Source organism: Erpetoichthys calabaricus, chromosome 11, assembly GCF_900747795.2.
Source record: "Erpetoichthys calabaricus chromosome 11, fErpCal1.3, whole genome shotgun sequence".
Lineage (NCBI taxonomy): Eukaryota > Metazoa > Chordata > Cladistia > Polypteriformes > Polypteridae > Erpetoichthys > Erpetoichthys calabaricus.
Window position 1 is genome coordinate 18,763,878 of NC_041404.2, and position 22,529 is coordinate 18,786,406.

The 22,529-nt window shown below is 39.7% G+C and overlaps 1 protein-coding gene across 1 annotated transcript in view; it reads left to right on the forward strand.

Moving 5' to 3' along the window:
* The first annotated feature begins 4,426 nt into the window (after window positions 1-4,426).
* The window catches only part of LOC114660219 (heat shock 70 kDa protein 4-like), a 59,679-nt gene continuing 41,576 nt past the window's right edge, over window positions 4,427-22,529 (forward strand). Inside the window, exon 1 of the mRNA XM_028812763.2 lies at window positions 4,427-4,845. Within this exon, the coding sequence (XP_028668596.1) occupies window positions 4,739-4,845 (107 nt within the window). The 5' untranslated portion in view covers window positions 4,427-4,738. The remainder of the gene's footprint in view (window positions 4,846-22,529) is intronic.

Genomic DNA, 22,529 nt, shown 5'->3' on the forward strand with positions numbered 1-22,529 from the left:
AAAGGGGGATTGGGTGTGTCCCGACTGCAGATCCAGTCAAACACACAGATTGCTCAGTTGTCCCTGTATAAATCAATGGTGTTCAGTTACTTCAGAGCAACAACCCTGCCAATGCAGTGTAATGCAGTGAGAAGTGAAAACGTCTGTACATGGGAGAGATGAAATCACCACTAAGCAAATTCATGGCCCATAAATAGGAGGGCCAAATCCTGTGGTCCACACTCCTTTCAGCCTAGTAAAGTTGGTGTCACCCTGCTTGAGCTGAAATGAATTAGAGTTAGAGGGCCTGTCATATTTAATGGTGGCAACTGCTGAATCTTGCAACATCTGACAGTGTTGAACTATACGACAAGGAATCGCAGGGAGTGACTGATGGCACGATTCCCACACATAAAGCATTTTTATTGCAATGCCATGTGTCCTATTTACGCCACAAAAGTATCACACGTTGAAGTGCGAAAGACTAAAACAATCAATGTGTTTCTTAGTATTTATGGTAAGTAAACTCCTTCGTAAAGGTTATGCACTTCCTATGCAGTAAACATAAATATCATTTCAGTTATGAAGTTAAAAGTCTGTCCTGAAGTGGAAGAGAGGGCAGAAAAAAAACAAAACAATCGTGCACTGAATGGATGCTAATCCTAGTTTGCATAAGCAGAGGAAGAGTGTTAAGATGGACTCATGGGTAATTATACACAACTATTTAATTCTGTTGCATTTTAGATTAAATTAAGAAAGTAAGTTTATTTGTGAGAATATCTTATGTTATCACATATTACATGTATATGGGGTGACTTGGACAATCAAAATTTGGCAGAGAAAAAAAGAACTCATATACCATCCATATTAAATGAGGCAATTGCAGGTACTTTAGATACTCTGTTACTGGATGTTAATACCAGGCTTAATTAATGTGGTGTTTTTGTGCTCTCTTTTTTCTATCCGTACTTTCTATATCCAAATGATTTTTTTCTCATTCACATGCAACGGATATTCGACCTCCTTAATAGCAGTAGCACATAAAACCAAACGCTTCTTATCCAGCGCTCTTAAACGTGCCTTTCAGAATCCCAGGAAAATTTTTACCAGGAAAAAAATGTCACATTTACCCATAGTCAAGAAGCAATTTTCGGTCCGATCGTTTTTGTTACTTGCTTTTTACTATGCAAAAAACGTTTGTCAAAATACATATACGTCTATGGTTTTATTTTTTTAAGAAATGCTTTGGGGGGGCATCTTTTGAATACACCAACCGAGCTTCTACCTTGCATTGCTTTCTTCCAGTTTACCACAGTGTTTCCTTACTTCTCCTTCCTTTATCAATTTTTCATTATCCTTTGTTTTTTTTTTTCCTTATAGAACAGTGCTGACACCTGTTCACTGAAACGACTGAAACCGAGTCTTCATCCCTCACCCCCTCGAATTGGGACTTCAGTGTTTTCGGAACCTTTCCTTGTATGTATGAATATTTCAGGCAAAATTTAAATAAATACAAGAGCAAATATGCAAATAATGAAAGTAATGACAAATGTGACAACAAATCATGAGAATGCGCCACAGAATATGTTGTTTGTTTATTTTTTAATTCACTTATTTAATTTTGTCTGTAATATTTCTCCAAAGGCTGCCAGGAAAATAGGGCTTGAAATTAAAGCTGTCACTTTCATTCTTCCATGTCCCTGAGTCTGCATGGGTACGAAGCTTACATGAGTGAAAGCAAAGCAACTTTGCGTGAGTTTGAACACATGCATGAATGGGTCCTGCAATGAAGTGGTCCCCTGTCCTGTACTGCTTCTTTTCTTGCACCTAGTGCTGAATGGATGTGCTCCCCATTACCACCCGACTCCAAATTTCAATTTGAGAATGTTGTGTTAAAAAGTGGCTTTGACAATTATATGTTGCAATACTCTTGAAAGCCATTCACTTGAGGCAACCTCGTTTACAAGGATAGCGCCGCTCAAAGCACAACCATCTCAGAAAAGCTGCCAAAGTTTATAACCTCAGTGCCTGGATGTCCGCAAATGTCCTCCAAATCATATAGAATTAACGACTTGACATTCTTTACTGATAATATCTACATGCATTTGATTAAATCACGCACGTTCCCTTATTTCCTTTTTGTTATGCACTACTGGACTGTTCTGGACTACTGAGAGCACTGATAGCTCGTGCTACAAGCCTCTCTACTGGCTGTATATTAGAAAAGTCACGTCAACAGGAACAGTCGAGTCTCACCTGCGTTTTCGTCAAACAATGGAGTTCTGGAATCGGGTGCTCTTTGTTGGGGGAAATATGTTGCAGTTCACGAAGGCATCTGTTTTTTATCGTGTAGCGTGCACTCTACCACCAGGACAAGCCAATTGATTGCATGAAGGAATGTTGTGTACATAATGGTGCTCTGTAATTAAAGCACGGATCGAAGGAGTGAATTCTGAAGTGCTCACAAAAACATTTCTTTTTCTCTTCCTCCAAATCTAGGTAGGTCATAGTGAAGGAGATTTAACCAATTCGGACTCTTTCCTAGTCAGCCGTGTCCAGAATGTGCCTGAATAGCCACCCGAGCATGAAAAGAGATTCTGAGAGATGTTTATGCCGGGATGGACGCAACCCTGAATGAACGGCATAATTAAACATGTATAACGAAGATGTTTTTTAAAGTTCTGAACACTCCGTGGTCTAAGTTTATAAGTAGTTTTAATTTCACAAAGACGTTTATCGTGTGGTGATTGGTTAAGTGCAGGAAGAAAAAGGAAGGATAGGAACTGGGGTTTTGGTACGTCTGATACAGACAGCATGCATGCAATAAAGAAAGCCCGCTCAGAAGAACATCCATTGAATTCTGTGTTCTTGTCTCCGTCCACCAGATGACGAACCCAACATTTACACAATATTTCAGTGAAACCTGGGCGATACCCATTCATGCATACAGTATTTTGGAGCCTCGTCACACCTGCCATAAAGTTCTCCACAATGAAGGTAGACCTGGGGACCCCTTACTGCGAGGGAGCAGCATTACCGCCACACCATCGTGCAAGTTTAATACCTGCTTTAATGCATTTCATCATGAAAATGATATCAAGTATTTATCTTAGCATTCTAAATGTTCTGAAAGCAGGAATATCGTGAAGTAGTTGTATTGTGGGCGGCACGGTGGCGCAGTGGGTAGCACTGCTGCCTCGCAGTTAGGAGACCCGGGTTCGCTTCCCGGGTCCTCCCTGCATGGAGTTTGCATGTTCTCCCCGTGTCTGCGTGGGTTTCCTCCGGGCGCTCCGGTTTCCTCCCACAGTCCAAAGACATGCAGGTTAGGTGGATTGGTGATTCTAAATTGGCCCTAGTGTGTGCTTGGTGTGTGGGTGTGTTTGTGTGTGTCCTGCGGTGGGTTGGCACCCTGCCCAGGATTGTTTCCTGCCTTGTGCCCTGTGTTGGCTGGGATTGGCTCCAGCAGACCCCCGTGACCCTGTGTTCGGATTCAGCGGGTTGGAAAATGGATGGATGGATGGACAGTTGTATTGTAGCGACTTCCGCGTTAGACTTGAAAAGAGAAGATGTAAAAAAAAAAAAAATACCAGACAGACGTAGTAAAGTCTCACAAAAGTTTTACTTGGACAATCAAGAAAAAGAACGCCGACTTCGTAACCCCAAACACAACCTTCCAGCACCCTCTCCAACCGATCCCCCATCCCATTAATCAATACCCCGCTGTCCGTCTTCCGTGCTGTACTCCGCCCTCCCTCAATCAGACCTAACAGTCACTCAAAAAAAGAAAAGGCATCAACCTGGCTGGGACGCCACAGTATTCTGTGCGGCGGTCGCTGCCTGCGCCTTCTCAGGGCAAGATTAAGTCACTTTAAGAAGCACGTAGCGATTAACAACTGGATCGAGGAACACTGAACACAAAGCATTTAATGTGCTACATTAATTTATGAGGGGTGTGAGAAAATCTAGTAAACTAAACATTCATTTTAAGATGAAGTTTCGTTTACGACATTCTACTGACAAAATAAACTACGAGAATAAAGTAGAAATGTCGACTTTAACCTCGACATAAACGGCGAGACCAGAATAAAGTCAACATGTCGACAAAATTCTCGTCATAAGCATCGAGACTATAGTGGAAATGTCGAGGATAAATTCAACATGTCGACTTTATTCTTGACATATAGTTTTTTTCTTCAGTGTGTCCGTATTTTTTTTCACCGTGGCCCTAATACGCTTCCGTAATATACAGATCCATCAATGCTGCTGATTTAAACATTTTGACATAGTGTTGCTGAAACTACACTGAGAAGTTCAGGAAGTAAGCTGCTAGGCCCCAGACTCTCATTCCCTCCTCTTGAGTAATATTGGCTCCTCTTCGGTATGCCAACGAAGGGTTAAAGAACAATCTAGAGAACTCGAGAAACGGGAGTTTAAACCTCGCGAGAACACAGCCGTGGGCCTGACGGCGAGATTTCACCAGGAGAGACAGTGTGCTACCGGCTTTTAGCAGTTAATTCAACCGCCGTGCTAAATAGAACCCATTAAGAAAGAAGGGTTAAGTTTTGATCAATTTTCACATACAGCTGCAAGTATCAGTTTTCAACTTTCATCTTTACGCATAATCAACAGTAACGCTTTTTGAATTGAGGATATTTTGCTACACTTCGTGTTCAAATTTTATTTTTGCCATCTCTTTTTTACGTGTGATTTTTATAAACGTCGTTTTTGTCTCTTTGTTATCTTTTATTAAATCTGAGACATGTCAGTGGTTGGTATCGATTTAGGATTTCAGAACTGCTATGTCGCGGTTGCCCGGGCTGGAGGAATCGAGACGGTGGCCAACGAGTACAGCGACCGCTGCACGCCGTAAGTATTACATTTTTAAAGTTTGGGTATTAACAAAGTATTACGGTTCAGTGATTATTTTTCAACTAGGTTCCTGGGGTACGCGTGCCATCTGCGAACGAATCCCTTTTAGTTGGAAGCAACCCCTCCAATATGGGTTGGATCGGGCCTGTCAGGTCACGCACGATGTCGGCCCGTTCATTCTGCCTCGCGTTAAAATAGAACTCATTCCGTGATTTTTCTTAAACCTGATTTTTGTTGCAGTTCAACTTTGCATCAGTAGCATGATGTATTCACTGTCCGATATATTAGTTATTTTACTATTAATAATTTTACGTTTCGTTTAAATGCAGCGAAAGTTTCACAGATCATTTTGTTTTCTTCGTGGTGTACTTGTAAGCGTGCATGTTCCTTTTAAATGTAAATGGAACGGGTACTGTATAAACTAAACTAACGTACATAAGCAAAGCATAATTCTATATGTGAAGAATGCTGAGGTGTACCAGAAAATCTAACTTCATCGCCGCAGTGGAGATCACTGAGCATTTAATTGCTTTGGACTCTGGGATGAGGTTCAGCTCGAGTGACTCTGGAGCCCATTCGTAATCTAAAAATATTCAACAATTATCTACACTTTGGCATTCCGTTACCTTTCTTCCAGCTTGACTACTTAGTTTAAATTAGATGAATTATGAGTTAGTGTGTCTTGCCATGGACTATCGCATGGGCCATGACTGGATCCGCTGTTGAGTTCCAAATGTTTTCTCCAAAATAGATTAATTTCAATCCTTTCCCGTGTTAACTTTTCTCATCTAAACATCCAACCATCCTCCAAACCCGCTTTTTTCCCCCCGAGTAGGGTTATGGGTAAGCTAGAGCCTATCCTAGCAACCGTAGGGTGCGAAAATTGAACAGTTCATGGACAGTGCTGCAGCCCATTGCAGGGATAATACACACACATACATATGTACCTAGACTGTGGCAAATTTAGCCATGCCAATCCACCTAACCTTCATGTCTTTGGATGTTTAATCTAATTCAGTGGCTGGAGGCTTATCCAGTCAAGAGGATAGCATGCATGGTCCACACTAAGAACAGTGTTTATGTAGATTTTTTTTTTTCTGTTTTTATAAACCTTCTAATAGGATGTGTGTTACCACAAAATTGTTAGTAGAACATAGCTTTTTTTTCAGGACATACATAACATGCAATACCTTAAAAAGGCAAACAGTGTTATTAAACACTTTGGCCATCCCATACAGCCACTTTTCTACCATCTTGTTTCCGTCAGACATTGGTGAAACCTTATCATTCCCATGAGAAGATTCATAGTAAAGTTATAATGTTGTTTACTGCCACTCAGTAGATTCAGGGAAGGTTACAGTGTTCTTTGCCGCCTCTTATACTGATAAATACATGGCTTGGTTCTTGTATGTATGATATATGTATATGTAAAATACGTACAAATACAAACATGGGATTTTATTACTGTCACTAGTCCAAGGGAGATGTAAAAATAAACATTTCACTGTACCATGACTGCATGACTGTGAACTTGAATGTATATTTATTGTATAGTCCAACTCGTGTCATTCCCATGGTAACAATAACTGTGCAGAAGGGTGACGGATGCTGATCCTTTATTATACAACATCTTAATTTTTTTTCTTCACAATGTCTACCAATACTGTCCACAGTTTGGGCATACTCGTGATTTGCCATCACTCACATTTGCCATTCTGAATTCCCATTTGTTTACCTCTTGCAGTTTCTCTGCAAAAATGTTTTCTTTGTTAGTCATTCATGGTGCATCTTCATTAGGTCAAACTGCCTTAACTTGCTTTTGTATTTCAATTGACTTAACAGTTCCACACTAACTCTTTTTTCCCCCTCTTCATTAATGAAATACCACACAGCTGCCTCATATTTCACATTGGTATTTTACAGGTTTGATTGATACTTTATCTTCTGAAGCCATGGTTTACTTATGGGCATATATATCTGTTTAACCGAACAGCTTCCATAAACTTTCTCTTGAATAATAGAGTCATTAAAGAGTTAATATGGCACTTTTTTCTAGATCATTATTCCTTGCTTGTCACTTTTTAGAATTCTTACCCAAATTCAACTTGTAACTGTACTCCTTATCAGTTTAAAACTTTTTTTTTTTTTTTTTTCGCCGTTGGGTTTGGTTTTGTAGAATACCTGTTACTGGAAGCAGGATTAAGTGGGTTGAAAATGAAAGGCTTTCTAAAAATTAAGGTAGCTACACTACCAGTCAAACGTTTTAGAACACCTCAGTTTTTTTCAGGTTTTATGGAAGTGCACACAGTTTAGTGTCTCATGAAATTAAGGCAGAGAACAAATTAACAATGGCGAATAAAAAAAAAAAAAAAAAAAATCATTAAGTGTACAAAATGTATTCAAATTTTTAAGTTCATCAAAATAGCCACCTTTGCTGATATAACCGCCAGACATTCATTTGTCATTCCTTCTATAAAGGAAATCAAATATTGGTAAGAAAGATTTTCCAAACACTGTTGCAGAAGTTCCCACAAATGCATTACACTTGTAGGTTGCTTTCCTTTCACCCTTCTGTCCAAACTAAGTCAGTGGGGTTTAAGTGTGGAGACTGTACTGTCCAGTCCATGTTTTGTAGCGTACCTTCTTGCCCTTTTCTTTTAACGTTGTTCTGACATAGACTGAAAGGTATATTTTGGGTCTTTGTGTTGCTTGTAGGATGAACTCCTGACATAGACACAGATCAGAAGGTATTGACTGGTGCTGCAAAATGCTGTGGTAACCCTTTTGATTCAGAATTATAGTCACTCTGTGCAAATCACAACTGTGCCTCTAGCAAAAGAACTCCAGACCATCACACTTACTCCTCCATGTTTGGCAGTTGGTGTCTCCCACCAAGGAACCATCCTTTCACCTACTGGAAGGTGTACAAACACCCTGCATGATGAACCAAAGGTTTCAGATTTTGATTAATTGGTCCATAAGATTTTTTTCCAGTCTGCAGTAGTCCACAGCCAGTATTTAATGGCCCAGACAAGCCTCACTTTATTTTGTCCTTTAAGGAATGGCTTACTTATTGCCACTCATCCTGTCAAATCTGCAGCAGAAACTCACCTCTTTGTAGTAGAAACTCACCGTCAGAAACTTGTCCCCTGATTGTGTTGTAACTTTGGGTCTGCCAGATCTCTTCCTATCAGAGTTTCTTCCAGATTCCAATTGGCTTTGGATTGTGTAGGACACCATGCTCACCTGATTTTTTTTTTTTTTTTTTTTTTTGGAATTTCATTAAATGAAAGGCCTACTCTTCTAAGGGTAATAATGTTCTGTCGCATTGCATGTGTTAATTGCCATTTTCTTGTCATTATCACTGGAATGTGCAACTTTCTACATTGCAGTATTTTCCAAGTTATATATCAGAGGGTGAAGCAACAGTCTGTTCCAGCAGTACTGGAGTACTCCACAGATGCTGGGACACCTGTGCAACTTGGTTATTTGCTTCAACTTGAAGGCTTAATTTACTTTAACTGCTGCAGAACATCTGCAGGTTGTAATCTATTAGTTGTTTTCTGAAGAAGGCCAGATTGTTATATTCTGACATTTCCCTTTTTCAGTTTTTGCTAACCTACACTTTAAACCTTTTGCATTTCAGCTGATTTAATTTAAAGAAAAAGTGAGGTGTTCAAAAACTTTTGACTGGTTGTGTGTAAAAATATGTTAAGGGTGTGGCTTCTTATGAGCATTTTACCCTTCAAGTTTGAGACGCTTACTCGTTCATAGCATTAAATATAGGTAAACATGCACTCAACTAAAGAGCTTCGTTACTGTGGATGTTTTAAAGGTAGTCCGCCTTCTTGCAAGTTTCAGTTATGGCAAGTAACATTTATAATAGCAAAGTAAAACTACCAAACCTGCTTAATCCATTTCTGGGTCATAGGGGATGGTTCCTAACGGGACGGAGTTGTCATCCTTTAATAACTGTATATTTCCAGACGCCGGTGGCTGTACCTCAGATAACCCACTGACCGAATTATCTTCGGTTTGTTCAGAAGTAGACAAGGCAGGATTTGGACGAGTGGGCATTGAGAAAAAGTCGGAAATTTTTTGTTTGGCCATTTTACGTGTTACATGGAAAGTTAGGACAGAATTCGAGGAGTAGTCATGGCCCGATTCTTTTTTATTTCAGATCGCTATCTGCAGCAGTTAGCGAGATGACATTTGAAGCAGAGTGGGCGTATCAGATGATGTCTCACTTCGGTTTGGCTTTAATCACGTGATAGTGTAATAGGAAAGGCAGACGTGGGCTGAGAGTGTTCGCACATAATTAAAAGCTGTTTCTGCTGCTTTAAATTTAAAACTTTTCTTAGATTGAGAGAGAGAGTTGTCATTGGCGACTGGAATGAAAAAACTAGTTGCAAAATAGAAAATCAAGTCGCATTGGCGACCATTTTAGTCGCCATCTGGAGCCCTGTACAGCAGTCTTAAGACAGTCTGGGAAGACCCCCGTATCTAATGAAGAGTTTACTATGTCAGGAATACTATCAATTAGCACACCCAATACTTTTTTTGAAAACTTGTTGGTATTGGGTCGAGGATGCAGGTGGAGTGTCTCAGTTGAGAAATTATTTTATACAAATCAGGTAAATCTGTCCTGGTGAAAGAATTTTAATTTGTTTAAAATGGAGTACCGGGGTTTAAGTGGTTCAGTATTGGGGAGATGTACTATATTATTTCTAATATAATTAATTTTTTAATTAAAAAATACAGCAAAAGCCTCAAGTTTCACTGGAAGTATTTTGGAGGCATTCCATTGAGTGACCTGGATTTAGCAGATGATCAATCGTAGAGAATAAGACTCTGGGATTACTAGCATTGTTAGTTATAATTTTAGAGAAATAACAGCACCTCTCAAGACGGACTGTGTTGTTGTATTCTGTTATTTTGACCTTCAATATTTCATAATGGACAGTTAGTTTAATTTTTCTCCATTTACGCTCAGCTCTCCGGCATGTTCTCTTAAGATCAGACACTCTTTGGGTCTTCCACGGTATAACAGTACTAGAAGATTTTTTTAACTATCTTTTCAGGTGCGACTGACTATGTCAGCAGCAGCTCTCACCTTAGTATTAAAATTTTCCACCCTACTATTTACATTATTCTCACTATTGCAGTAAGCACTACAAATGAACTGATTGCTTAAAATGTTTGTAAATTTTGAAGCTGCTGATGAATCAAAGAAGCGTTTTTTAACAATATGCTTCTCGTGAATGTTTTCTATCATTATTTCTATATTAAATAGTAACAGAAAATGGTCTGATAGACCAATATCAATGATCTGCTTCACATCAACTTTTAGTCCTTTGGTAATTACTAAGTCTAACGTATGACCTGCTTTATGTGTAGGCTGACTAATGTGCTGGCTCAAATCAAGAGTCCAGGAGGTTCATGAATTCTTTTACTTTCGGGTCACACTGATTATCAATATGAAAGTTAAAGTCACCAACTATTAGGAGTGTGTCATAGTTCGTAATTACAATTGACACCAAGTCTGAGAATTCCTCAAAGAAAGACGCATTGTATTTAGGAGGTCTATACACGGGTAACACTAGAAACTGAGAAACTCCATGAATAACAATAGCAACATACTCAAAGGACTTGAATTTGCCAAAGTCGACATGTTTACACTTTAACCGGCTCCAGTAAATGTTTGCTAAGCCGCCGCCTTTCTTACCTTGAAGATCTGCATGAGCAAAGCTGTAATTTGGAGGCGCAGATTCGATTAAAACAGCCGCACCATCTGAGCTAAGCCACATTTCACTTAAAACAACTGCAATAAAATCAATTTTCCTATCACTAATCGTTGATGGAAAACATCTTGTTGGTTAATGCTCTCACATTTAATAGAGCCATATTTAATATTTCGGAGGAGCAGAGCTGAATTGTATGTGCGTTATGGGTATTTGAGATAGAAATTAAGTTATTTTTTTTAGCGCCACCCTGTGCGTATTTTTTATTTTTCTATAATCTGTTTTTATAGTTTTAATGCATTGTTTATCTAGAGGTTATTATAATTATTCGTATTTATGCCGCACTGCCTAGATTTTTTTACATGCACTGACATTAGTTATTAGAGTGTTAATGCAGCGCACTTTTGAGGAAGATTTTTTTTACCGAAATATCACAAGCATAACGGAAGGGGTTAGAAGTAAAATTAGAGAGTCAAGAGAGACGAATTACCTTAGTGCTGTTTTCGGAAGAGGACCCAGGCGCCGAATCTATTTGGATGCGGATCATCCCGCTTAAAGAAACACAGCCTCTCCCAGAAGAGGTCCCAGTTGTCTATGAACCCGATGTTTTGACTCTCGCAGAAGCCTTTCAGCCAGAAGTTTAACGCCAGTAGACGACTGTAATACTCGTTTGATCTTCTAATGAAAGGTAAGGGACCCAAAATTCTTGCAGCCGGGGTCCTCTCCTTCATGGCTTTAATTAGTGCTGCAAAGTCCGCCTTGAGAATCTCCGACTGTCGGTGTCTCATGTCGTTAACCCCGGCGTGTATCATAATGGATCCTACTGCCCCGTTCTTGTGCCTCTCAAAGACTGTCGGCGCACGTCTCATAACATCTCGGACACGAGCACTGGGAAAACAAGAGACAAAAGATTTCTGATTAGGGCATGCAATGTTTAGGTTTCTTACGATTGAATCGCCAATCACAAATACATCACCCGGGGTTGAAGGCAAACTGGGGGTGTGGAGAGGGTCGAACCGGTTCTGGGTGGAGATGCTTGACTGTGCCGATGGAGGTGTTCTAGCCTTAAACCCCCACCTGCATAGCTGAAACAGGCTGGATTTTTCATTGTTGGCACAATGAGGCACGGGGGTGAAGCTCAGTTGGCCTTGAAAGTGAGCGGCACAGTGTGGAGTCGATGTTACCGAACCGTGATTTGCTCTGACAAATTCTGATGTCAGGGAGGATTTTTCCAGCAGATCCCTCAGGTGCCTCCGCCTGGATAGGAGTTTCTGGATCTGGATGTCGAGAGCCTGGAGTTCTTCGACGATGCGGTTCATCTCCCTGTTGGTCATTGTTTGCTTCCGCTTCGTGCCCTAGGAAAGAATGAGAGAGAGAGAGAGAGAGAGAGTGAGTGAGTATTAGGCAGTTAGGAACGAGGAAGAGCTTACTGTTCACAATGCACAAATAGTGAAGATCTACAGTACAATTGTGGCATATAAACAGTTGTTTAGCTTGTATAGAAAAATATTTTGAGAAACGAGTACATATAATTATAAAACCATTTCATAAGTTATTTTTCCTCCCTGCCAACCGTGTAGTTTTTAATGCCTTATGTAAGACCAGCTGGGCATAGCAAAGGTTGTGTTGTAATGGGTCTCTTGAGTGTGTGAGGTAAAAATAACTAGATGAATGAGGTGATGTTTATGCTTCATTTTTAGTTCATTACATTGTGATTTAAAGTTTGTAGCTATCTGAATGCAATTTGTTTTAATTTGTTGTCTTTGTCTACTGTTTATCAGTGGATTAAGTTGCCCAATATATAAAGAGGGTACTCTCATGGCTTGCATCTGTATTCACAAATGTTATTTGATATTAAATAGTGAACTTGCAAATATCTTTATATTGTAGGTCGTTCAAGTCTAATTTGTCTTGATCTTCTGACCTTTTGTGATTGATTTATATCAGACATAAAGCACACTTGCCAGTTTTTGTAGGTGCGCACCTTTAATTTTAGTCAAATTACTTTTCTTGCCATTTTTAGGTTACAACTATACTGACAAAAATTTCCTGTATGTACTACATTAATATAGATAAAATATAAAAATATGCGTCCCATGTAAAGTTTACTTCATGTAATGTGAATTTATGCAGGGTATTGTACTTTTAACAACAATGTGACAACGTTTAACGTTTTCTTTGTTCATGTACATCCTGTGCTGGATACATACTTAACTTTGTACTTGTACTTTTGTCAAGTTCAACCATCGTTTCATCATTCAACAGCATTATGGGACAGCTCACGGCATTGAACCTAGTCCCTTGCCAGGTTTGTCAAATGCACTGGCCATGTCTTGTTCTCTCATTCTGCTCAAGCCAGATGGGACCATAATGCAATTTTAGCCTGATTTTTGAAGTTGCCACTTTTTTTGTTAGGTGAACTCCCCCTCTAGGTCTTTTATATCCAAATTCAGGCTCCAAGAAGAGATGGGCATTAAGAATTCTAGATATTTCCATTCTCAACACATGCCCCACATATTTCCAACATGTTAAGGCTGAAGTTTCAGATAAAGTTTGGTTTATGGCACATAGTTTAATAAGATTTTTAATTTGAAATACGGCCACATGATGTATACCAATAAAATATTAAAAGCAAATATCTATTTGTGTGTGACATCTACAATTGAATGTTTTTATTTTTAGAGTATACTAGTTGATTACCCAGTGGCTTCACTCACTGAGTGCAAGGGAAAAAAATAAAATGTAGTCTGTAAGTTATTAAACAGTAAAACATCAACATTTAAGAAGTAAAGATACATTGAGCACTACTGGAGTGGTTTCGGGTAAACTACATTTTAAATGTGCTATAACACAACAGGTAAGTAGTAGATCCCTTGTGAAAGGTGCTACACGACTGCTGTGGTATTGAAATTACATTTTCTAAGTGATTGTCCAAATTTTTGCCTGATAACCTTGCACTATATGTTTGTAGATTACTTGTTAAAATAATTAATCACAAAAGCAACCTTGAATGTTGTGGGGTTTTAGTGACCCAAACTTACCTTAAGGACAGTAAGTAGTTGTGCAGGGCAATTTACAAACAGAGTCATGGTTTGATGGCGCCGATTACACTCATTAACAAAGATTTCCACTCTCCCAGGAGCCGACGGGGGACTTGAAGTGTGGACGAAGTGTCGAGACAACAGCAGGCAGACTAATTCAAATAAGCAGAATTCTTTTTATTTCTTTACACTTCTTGATGAGCAGAGGGTCTTTTCCCTTACAGAGCCTGTCAGCTTTTTTTTCTCACTGACTCTGAAGTGCAAAAAGCCCCATCATAGGGGGGGTAAGTTGCATTTTATAACAGAGATCTTCAAAAGAAGCAGTTTAGAAAAAACATAAGCTCAGTTTCATCCAAAGGTCACAGAACATTCTTACACAATTTGTTGATTACAACAGAAAGCAGAAATTCTAATCTTTTGTTATACAGTGGTGTGAAAAACTATTTGCCCCCTTCCTGATTTCTTATTCTTTTGCATGTTTGTCACACAAAATGTTTCTGATCATCAAACACATTTAACCATTAGTAAAATATAACACAAGTAAACACAAAATGCAGTTTTTAAATGATGGTTTTTATTATTTAGGGAGAAAAAAAATCCAAACCTACATGGCCCTGTGTGAAAAAGTAATTGCCCCCTTGTTAAAAAATAACCTAACTGGTGTATCACACCTGAGTTCAATTTCCGTAGCCACCCCCAGGCCTGATTACTGCCACACCTGTTTCAATCAAGAAATCACTTAAATAGGAGCTGCCTGACACAGAGAAATAAACCAAAAGCACCTCAAAAGCTAGACATCATGCCAAGATCCAAAGAAATTCAGGAACAAATGAGAACAGAAGTAATTGAGATCTATCAGTCTGGTAAAGGTTATAAAGCCATTTCTAAAGCTTTGGGACTCCAGCGAACCACAGTGAGAGCCATTATCCACAAATGGCAAAAACATGGAACAGTGGTGAACCTTCCCAGGAGTGGCCGGCCGACCAAAATTACCCCAAGAGCGCAGAGACGACTCATCCGAGAGGTCACAAAAGACCCCAGGACAACGTCTAAAGAACTGCAGGCCTCACTTGCCTCAATTAAGGCCAGTGTTCACGACTCCACCATAAGAAAGAGACTGGGCAAAAACGGTCTGCATGGCAGATTTCCAAGACGCAAACCACTGTTAAGCAAAAAGAACATTAGGGCTCGTCTCAATTTTGCTAAGAAACATCTCAATGATTGCCAAGACTTTTGGGAAAATACCTTGTGGACTGATGAGTCAAAAGTTGAACTTTTTGGAAGGCAAATGTCCCGTTACATCTGGCGTAAAAGGAACACAGCATTTCAGAAAAAGAACATCATACCAACAGTAAAAATATGGTGGTGGTAGTGTGATGGTCTGGGGTTGTTTTGCTGCTTCAGGACCTGAAGGCTTGCTGTGATAGATGGAACCATGAATTCTACTGTCTACCAAAAAATCCTGAAGGAGAATGTCTGGCTATCTGTTCGTCAACTCAAGCTGAAGCGATCTTGGGTGCTGCAACAGGACAATGACCCAAAACACACCAGCAAATCCACCTCTGAATGGCTGAAGAAAAACAAAATGAAGACTTTGGAGTGGCCTAGTCAAAGTCCTGACCTGAATCCAATTGAGATGCTATGGCATGACCTTAAAAAGGCGGTTCAATGCTAGAAAACCCTCAAATAAAGCTGAATTACAACAATTTTGCAAAGATGAGTGGGCCAAAATTCCTCCAGAGCGCTGTAAAAGACTCATTGCAAGTTATCGCAAACGCTTGATTGCAGTTATTGCTGCTAAGGGTGGCCCAGCCAGTTATTAGGTTCAGGGGGCAATTACTTTTTCACACAGGGCCATGTAGGTTTGGATTTTTTTTTCTCCCTAAATAATAAAAACCACCATTTACAAACTGCATTTTGTGTTTACTTGTGTTATATTTGACTAATGGTTAAATGTGTTTGATGATCAGAAACATTTTGTGTGACAAACATGCAAAAGAATAAGAAAATCAGGAAGGGGGCAAATAGTTTTTCACACCACTGTATTTTTAATTAAGCTTATCAGAAAACTTGTCATACGTTTGGCATCTTAATTGAACGATAACCAGACACTGCTGAGACAAGCCGGGAAGCAGCCAAAAACTGCATTCCATGCTGGCAGCCCTACTCTATGTAAGCACGCTTATTTATCTGTTATAATAATACCTAGCCACACAGAGAACATGCAGATTTTCATACAGAAGCTAGCAATAGATTTTAAATTCCATTCCACAGAAGTGTCACAGACAGTATGAGAAGAGAGGACGCTGCCCGAAACTGCGAAGTTCTCGACCCGGTGGAGCAGCCTCGCATTCCGCACCTCCCAGTGTCCACTTTGTTCTCACGACCCCTCGCAGCTGAAGGCGGTCTCGTCTTCACATTGTTTACAGCTCGGCGCAGTTAAAAAGTAGAAAGACACAAAGCTGTTTTCCTCATCTCTTCTACTATCAAGTACTGCCAACTTAAAAAAAAAAGTTACAATGTGGCAGTTTCAGCGACAGTCACATGGACGAATAAATAAAACTTCTCTGTCAGAACACACCTAGCGGCGGACGGCTTAGTGCTGTAGACCAGACAGGAGGAGTTGGAGAGGGTGACGTGGGGCGCACACAAATAATAACCATTCGTAAAGATGATATAAAAATGGCGTCCCCAAACGAAGCGATTAGGTCCTGTATTATAATATGTTCTGTGGCCATAGGTAATTTCCATATTGTGTGGTCATACGTAATTTCCATATCACGTGGTCATGCGTAATTTCCGTTTCATACGCGAAAAGAATTTTATATATATAGATTATGGTCTTCGCTTGAGCAATTTGTATTTCATGTTACATCAAAAACATTGTCTGATTATTCAATTATTCAACCACAACTAAAACATATTAAAAGAATTAAGGGGCTATACGCTGAAAGCAAGGAGTTTCCATGGTTTTTTTTTTTTTTTTTTTTTTTTACCCCTTGCAATATGTTTTTAATTATTTTTCATAAACCTTCACTGTTTGAAATTAATCCAAATTAATGTCAGACATTTGACATACAATATAAAACGATTTCCACTGGTATTGTCTGGTGTATTTTGTTTTGTTTTTTTTTTTTTTTTTTTTTGGCCATATATTGCTGGAGGTTGTGTGAAATTCAGCATGGTTTAGCTTCACTGAGATTGTCTGCAAAACACTTAACAAACAAATGTTGCTCTCCCTACTACTTAGTCATGAAAGAAAATGTACAGTGTCATAAGGGAGCAAGTTTGTATTATCTGGTGTATTTTGCTTATTGATTTTTATCAGTATTATGTGGATATTTTGGGAATTGCTTGCCTTTACTCTGTTCTTGCAAATTCTTACATTTTATAGTACTTTTTAAATAAAATGGAAAATTAATTTATTTCACACCTACTTTAAAAAAAAAAAAGTCATAGAATACTTATATTTTTACTTGTAATGACATCTTCCTGCCTCATCAGGCAAACCAGGTTAAACATTGCCTTTATAATTTTAATCTATGGGAGCCACATTTGGCTACAAGAGGTGTCCTGCTAGACAGTTAAATTACATGAAGTTGACTTGTTGCTATACACCCTCCCTAACCTATCATCTATGGGGGAGGAGTGAAAGCTTTTTGATTTGTCAGAAATTTCTATCTCTGGTTTTTGAAGGATTGTGACATTTTAGGGTCCCCGATACCAAAAACATTGAAATCTCGATGGGTGTCTGTCTGTCTGTCTTTGTGTGTGTGTCTGTGTGCCTCAGTTTCTTGAGGACAGTCTAGAGCTAAAATGGCTGGACAGAAAAATACCAAACACAAAACGTAAGCATGTTATGAGATGACAATGTGCTAACTAGTTCTTGAGCCAAATTGTGCAAGAGAAAGAGTCACTCTAGAGGAGCCCTCAAATTAATTTTTGACATCTTGGGAATTATGGCAAATACGGTAATTCTGCAATTAATTATGAATTCTTCTCTTCAATTGCTATTGTAATGACCTATTTTTGATCAGAAAGGTAAGCATCAGAGTGGTAATTACTGAAATGTTATAGAATAGAGTGATTTAGTTCTTAGGGTGCTTACAGTGAAAATATAAATTTCTTAGGGATGTAACAATATACTCTATTCATGATATTGGGTTTGCCAATCAATATCCCAAGATTTTTAAAGAAAATCAGAACGAAGAATACCTATGATTGAAAAGCTTTTTCTTTATTATTATATCTGAGACAATTCCTCTTCCGTGCATTTCAGAATCAACAATGCATTTTCCGTGCCCCTACATAGACAATATGGGAACACTGAAAGTCTTTTGCACAATACATGAAAGAGCACAGCAAATTTTTAATACTATGCTTAATATACTACTTATTAAATAAACCAGTTTTTTTTTTTTTTTTAAAGTTATTTTTCTTTCCAGAAAATAGTGCCAAAATAGTACAAATAATCTAGTAATATAGTGCATCTAGAAAGTATTCACAGCGCATCACTTTTTCCACATTTTGTTATGTTGCAGCCTTATTACAAAATGGATTAAATTCATTTTTTTCCTCAGAATTCTACACACAACACCCCATAATGACAACGTGAATAAAGTTTACTTGAGGTTTTTGCAAATTTATTAAACTGAGAAATCACATGCAAATTTATTAAAAAAAACTGAGAAATCACATGTACATAAGTATTCACAGCCTTTGCTCAATACTTTGTCAATGCACCTTTGGCAGCAATTACAGCCTCAAGTCTTTTTGAATATGATGCCACAAGCTTGGCACACCTATCCTTGGCCAGTTTTGCCCATTCCTCTTTGCAGCTCCTCTCAGGCTCCATCAGGTTGGATGGGAAGTGTTGGTGCACAGCCATTTTAAGATCTCTCCAAAGATGTTCAATCGGATTCAAGTCTGGGCTCTGGCTGGGCCACTCAAGGACATTCAGAGTTGTCCTGACTTTGATATCTTGGCTGTGTGCTTAGGGTCGTTGTCCTGCTGAAAGATGAACCGTCGCCCCAGTCTGAGGTCAAGAGCGCTCTGGAGCAGGTTTTCAACCAGGATGTCTCTGTACATTGCTGCAGTCATCTTTCCCTTTATCCTGACTAGTCTCCAAGTCCCTGCCGCTGAAAAACATCCCCACAGCATGATGCTGCCACCACCATGCTTCACTGTAGGGATGGTATTGGCCTGGTGATGAGCAGTGCCTGGTTTCCTCCAAACGTGACGCCTGGCATTCACACCAAAGTGTTCAATCTTTGTCTCATCAGACCAGAGAGTTTTCTTTCTCATGGTCTGAGAGTCTTTCAGGTGCCTTGTGGCAAACTCCAGGCGGGCTGCCATGTGCCTTTTACTAAGGAGTGGCTTCAGTCTGGCCACTCTACCATACAGGCCTGATTGGTGGATTGCTGCAGAGATGGTTGTCCTTCTGGAAGGTTCTCCTCTCTCCACAGAGGACCTCTGGAGCTCTGACAGAGTGACCATCAGTTTCTTGGTCACCTCCCTGACTAAGGCCCTCCTCCCCCGATTGCTCAGTTTAGATGGCCTGCCAGCTCTAGGAAGAGTCCTGGTGGTTTTGAGCTTTTTCCACTTACGGATGATGGAGGCCACTGTGCTCATTGGGACCTTCAAAGCAGCAGAAATTTTTCTGTAACCTTCCCCAGATTTGTGCCTTGAGACAATCCTGTCTCAGAGGTCTACAGACAATTCCTTTGACTTCATGCTTGGTTTGTGCTCTGACATGAACTGTCAACTGTGGGACCTTATATAGACAGATGTGTGCCTTTCCAAATCATGTCCAATCAACTGAATTTACCACAGGTGGACTCCAATTAAGCTGCAGAAACATCTCAAGGATGACCAGGGGAAACAGGATGCACCTGAGCTCAATTTTGAGCTTCATGGCAAAGGCTGTGAATACTTATGTACATGTGCTTTCTCAGTTTTTTTATTTTTAATAAATTTGCAAAAACCTCAAGTAAACTTTTTTCACGTTGTCATTATGGGGTGTTGTGTGTAGAATTCTGAGGAAAAAAATGAATTTAATCCATTTTGGAATAAGGCTGTAACATAACAAAATGTGGAAAAAGTGATGCGCTGTGAATACTTTCCGGATGCACTGTAGGACTGAAAATAAACAATAAGAGCAAGGTTATTCTCCTTTCTTAGTGTAGGGTATCAACAATTTTTTTCGGAACATAACCTTTTCCACATTTTCGATTATGAACAGTGACCTTTAAGCATTCACAATATCTCCTGCAGTAGAAAAAAACATGTTCACTTGGAATTGAGTTTGTTGGAGTTGAGAGATATGTTTTGGCCTGTGGGGAAAACATTTTGTACTTTGGAGAAATTTCTCTCCTCCATTTCAATGGACAGCACAGGAGTGCAATAGGGGTATCTTTTGTGTACATGTCAGTTTCTTGTTCTATCCCACTCATGGACATTGCCATTGATACAGTTAAATAATCTCTAAGCAGGTCATCCAGAACTGACTTTTGGGAGGTGGTAGTTCCAGCTCAGCATCGTGTTGTTCTGCTCCCCCATCTTCTGTTCCCTCTGTTTTCTGGATCTACAATAGCAGAGGTTCCAAGTTTTTTTTTTTAAATATATAAAAAATTACTACAGTAATCCCTCGCTATATTGTGCTTCGATGTTCGCGGCTTCACTCCAATTTCTGGTACATGCTTCCTCATTTGGTTTGCCCAGTTGATTTCATACAAGGGACGCTATTGGCAGATGGCTGAGAAGCTACCCAACCAGAGCGCGTATTATGTATTAAATAAACTCCTGAAATATATTGTGAGCACTGGGGCTGTTCGCACCCCTAGAGGAAAAGGCCGCTCCTCAATAAACGCTGAAAGATTACCTTCACATTGCTCTTTTTCTTGCTGGGCTTACATATGGCTGATTTGTCAAGTGATATGCTTCCCGCACTGTGCTTCGCATACTTAAAAGATCAAACAGCACATATTGATTTTTGATTGTTTGCTTTCTCGCTCTGACATTCTCTGCTCCTGACGGAGGGGGTGTGAGCAGGGGGGCTGTTCGCACCCCTAGACGATACGGACGCTCGTCTAAAAATGCTGAAAGATTACCTTCATGTTGCTCCATTCTGTGCAGCTGCTTTATCAAGCGACATGCTTCCTGCAGGGTGCTTCGCATACTTAAAAGCTCGAAGGGCACGTATTGATTTTTGATTGTTTGTTTGTTTTTCTCTGTCTCTCTCTCTCTGACATTCTCTGCTCCTGACAGAGGGGGTGTGAGCAGAGGGGCTGTTCGCACACTGACCTAGAGGATACGGACGCTCCTCTAAAAAATGCTAAAAGACTACCTTTACATTGTACCGGCAGTGCTTCGCATACTTAAAAGCCAAACAGCCCTATTGATTTTTGTTTGCTTTTTTTCTCGCTATCTCTCTGACATTCTCTGCTCCTGACGCGCACTCCTTTGAAGAGGAAGATATGTTTGCATTCTTTTAATTGTGAGACGGAACTGTCATCTCTGTCTTGTCATGGAGCACAGTTTAAACTTTTGAAAAAGAGACAATTGTTTGTATGCAGTGTTTGAATGAAGTTCCTGTCTCTCTACAACCTCCTGTGTTTCTGTGCAAATCTGTGACCCAAGCATGACAATATAAAAATAACCATATAAACATATGGTTTCTACTTCGCGGATTTTCACCTTTCGCGGGGGGTTCTGGAACGCAACCCCCGCGATCGAGGAGGGATTACTGTACTTTAGATTGTTTTTAATATATATAGGTAAACTGTGACTAGTGAGGTAATGTTTTAAGTCATATGTCCAGCATTTAATATGTGACTAATGTTAGTTCCGTTATATACCAGTATTTGAACTGTAACTAGTATTTCTTTCTCTCTCGGATGATATTGTGAGTGCTGCCACTAGCGCTTTCCAAAACATAATTTATACTACTGAGTTAAGACAGAAACACACACGTGCAGTGTAAATGAATACCTGGCTGTGCTGTAACTGCTTTGCTTTCACTCCTTCGGCCTGTTGAACACAGCTTTGCTCTAGCTGGGTTCCAAATGTGGTAGAGTTCTAAATCTTGCATCCATTGTGGTGCTCTCCACAAGAAAAATCCTAGTCTGCACTGTATCTGGCAGTGAGGTATTTCGGAATTGCACTCTTTATGCTTGAGACAGTGGTTAAGTCTTGCTCTTTTGGGCCCATGCTTTGCTTAATTATGTGTTTCTGCAGCATGATGAGAGACATGGTGGGTATGTTTTCATCACGTAGCACACTGGTGGCTGACTTGATCAGTTTAAGCAGTTGTAGAATGTCCTCAAAGTCTGTAAAGTCAGTGCCATCCAGCCTGTTGATTACATGTGCATTTCGCCGTACCTCTGTGCTTATGGGGGATGCTGCTATCACTGCTTGCCACTCAAGGTAACGATTGTACATTTAAAATGTAATGTTCTATCATGTTTTAACATCGCCCATGAGTACACGATGGTAGGCCCAGTAATTTCTGTTTGGTGGCTAATACAGTTGTAGCTATGGGTCTCCAGTGGAGAAAAGTAACGACCCTCTCACTCGACCAAGGAGTTGACTAAAACTTGGTACACCCAAGCCTGCCTGGGAAGCCAAATTCAGAGTACTGTATGTACAAAGCACAGCCTCTCTGAATGCTACATCCATATTACGTTCATTATCAGTAACAACGGTGATGTTGCGATTAACCCTTTCAAGTTCCCCTTCAAAACAGCAGCAGATTTCAGCACCTCAGCAAATTTGCACCTAGAGGGTGTTTCAAAAAGAGGCTGAGTTTGTGGCAAAAACCTTTCCCAGTTGCTGGTGATAGCATGGGCTGTGACTGTACTATAACTTTGGTTCACCCTGGTGGTCCAGCTGTCTGTAGTTA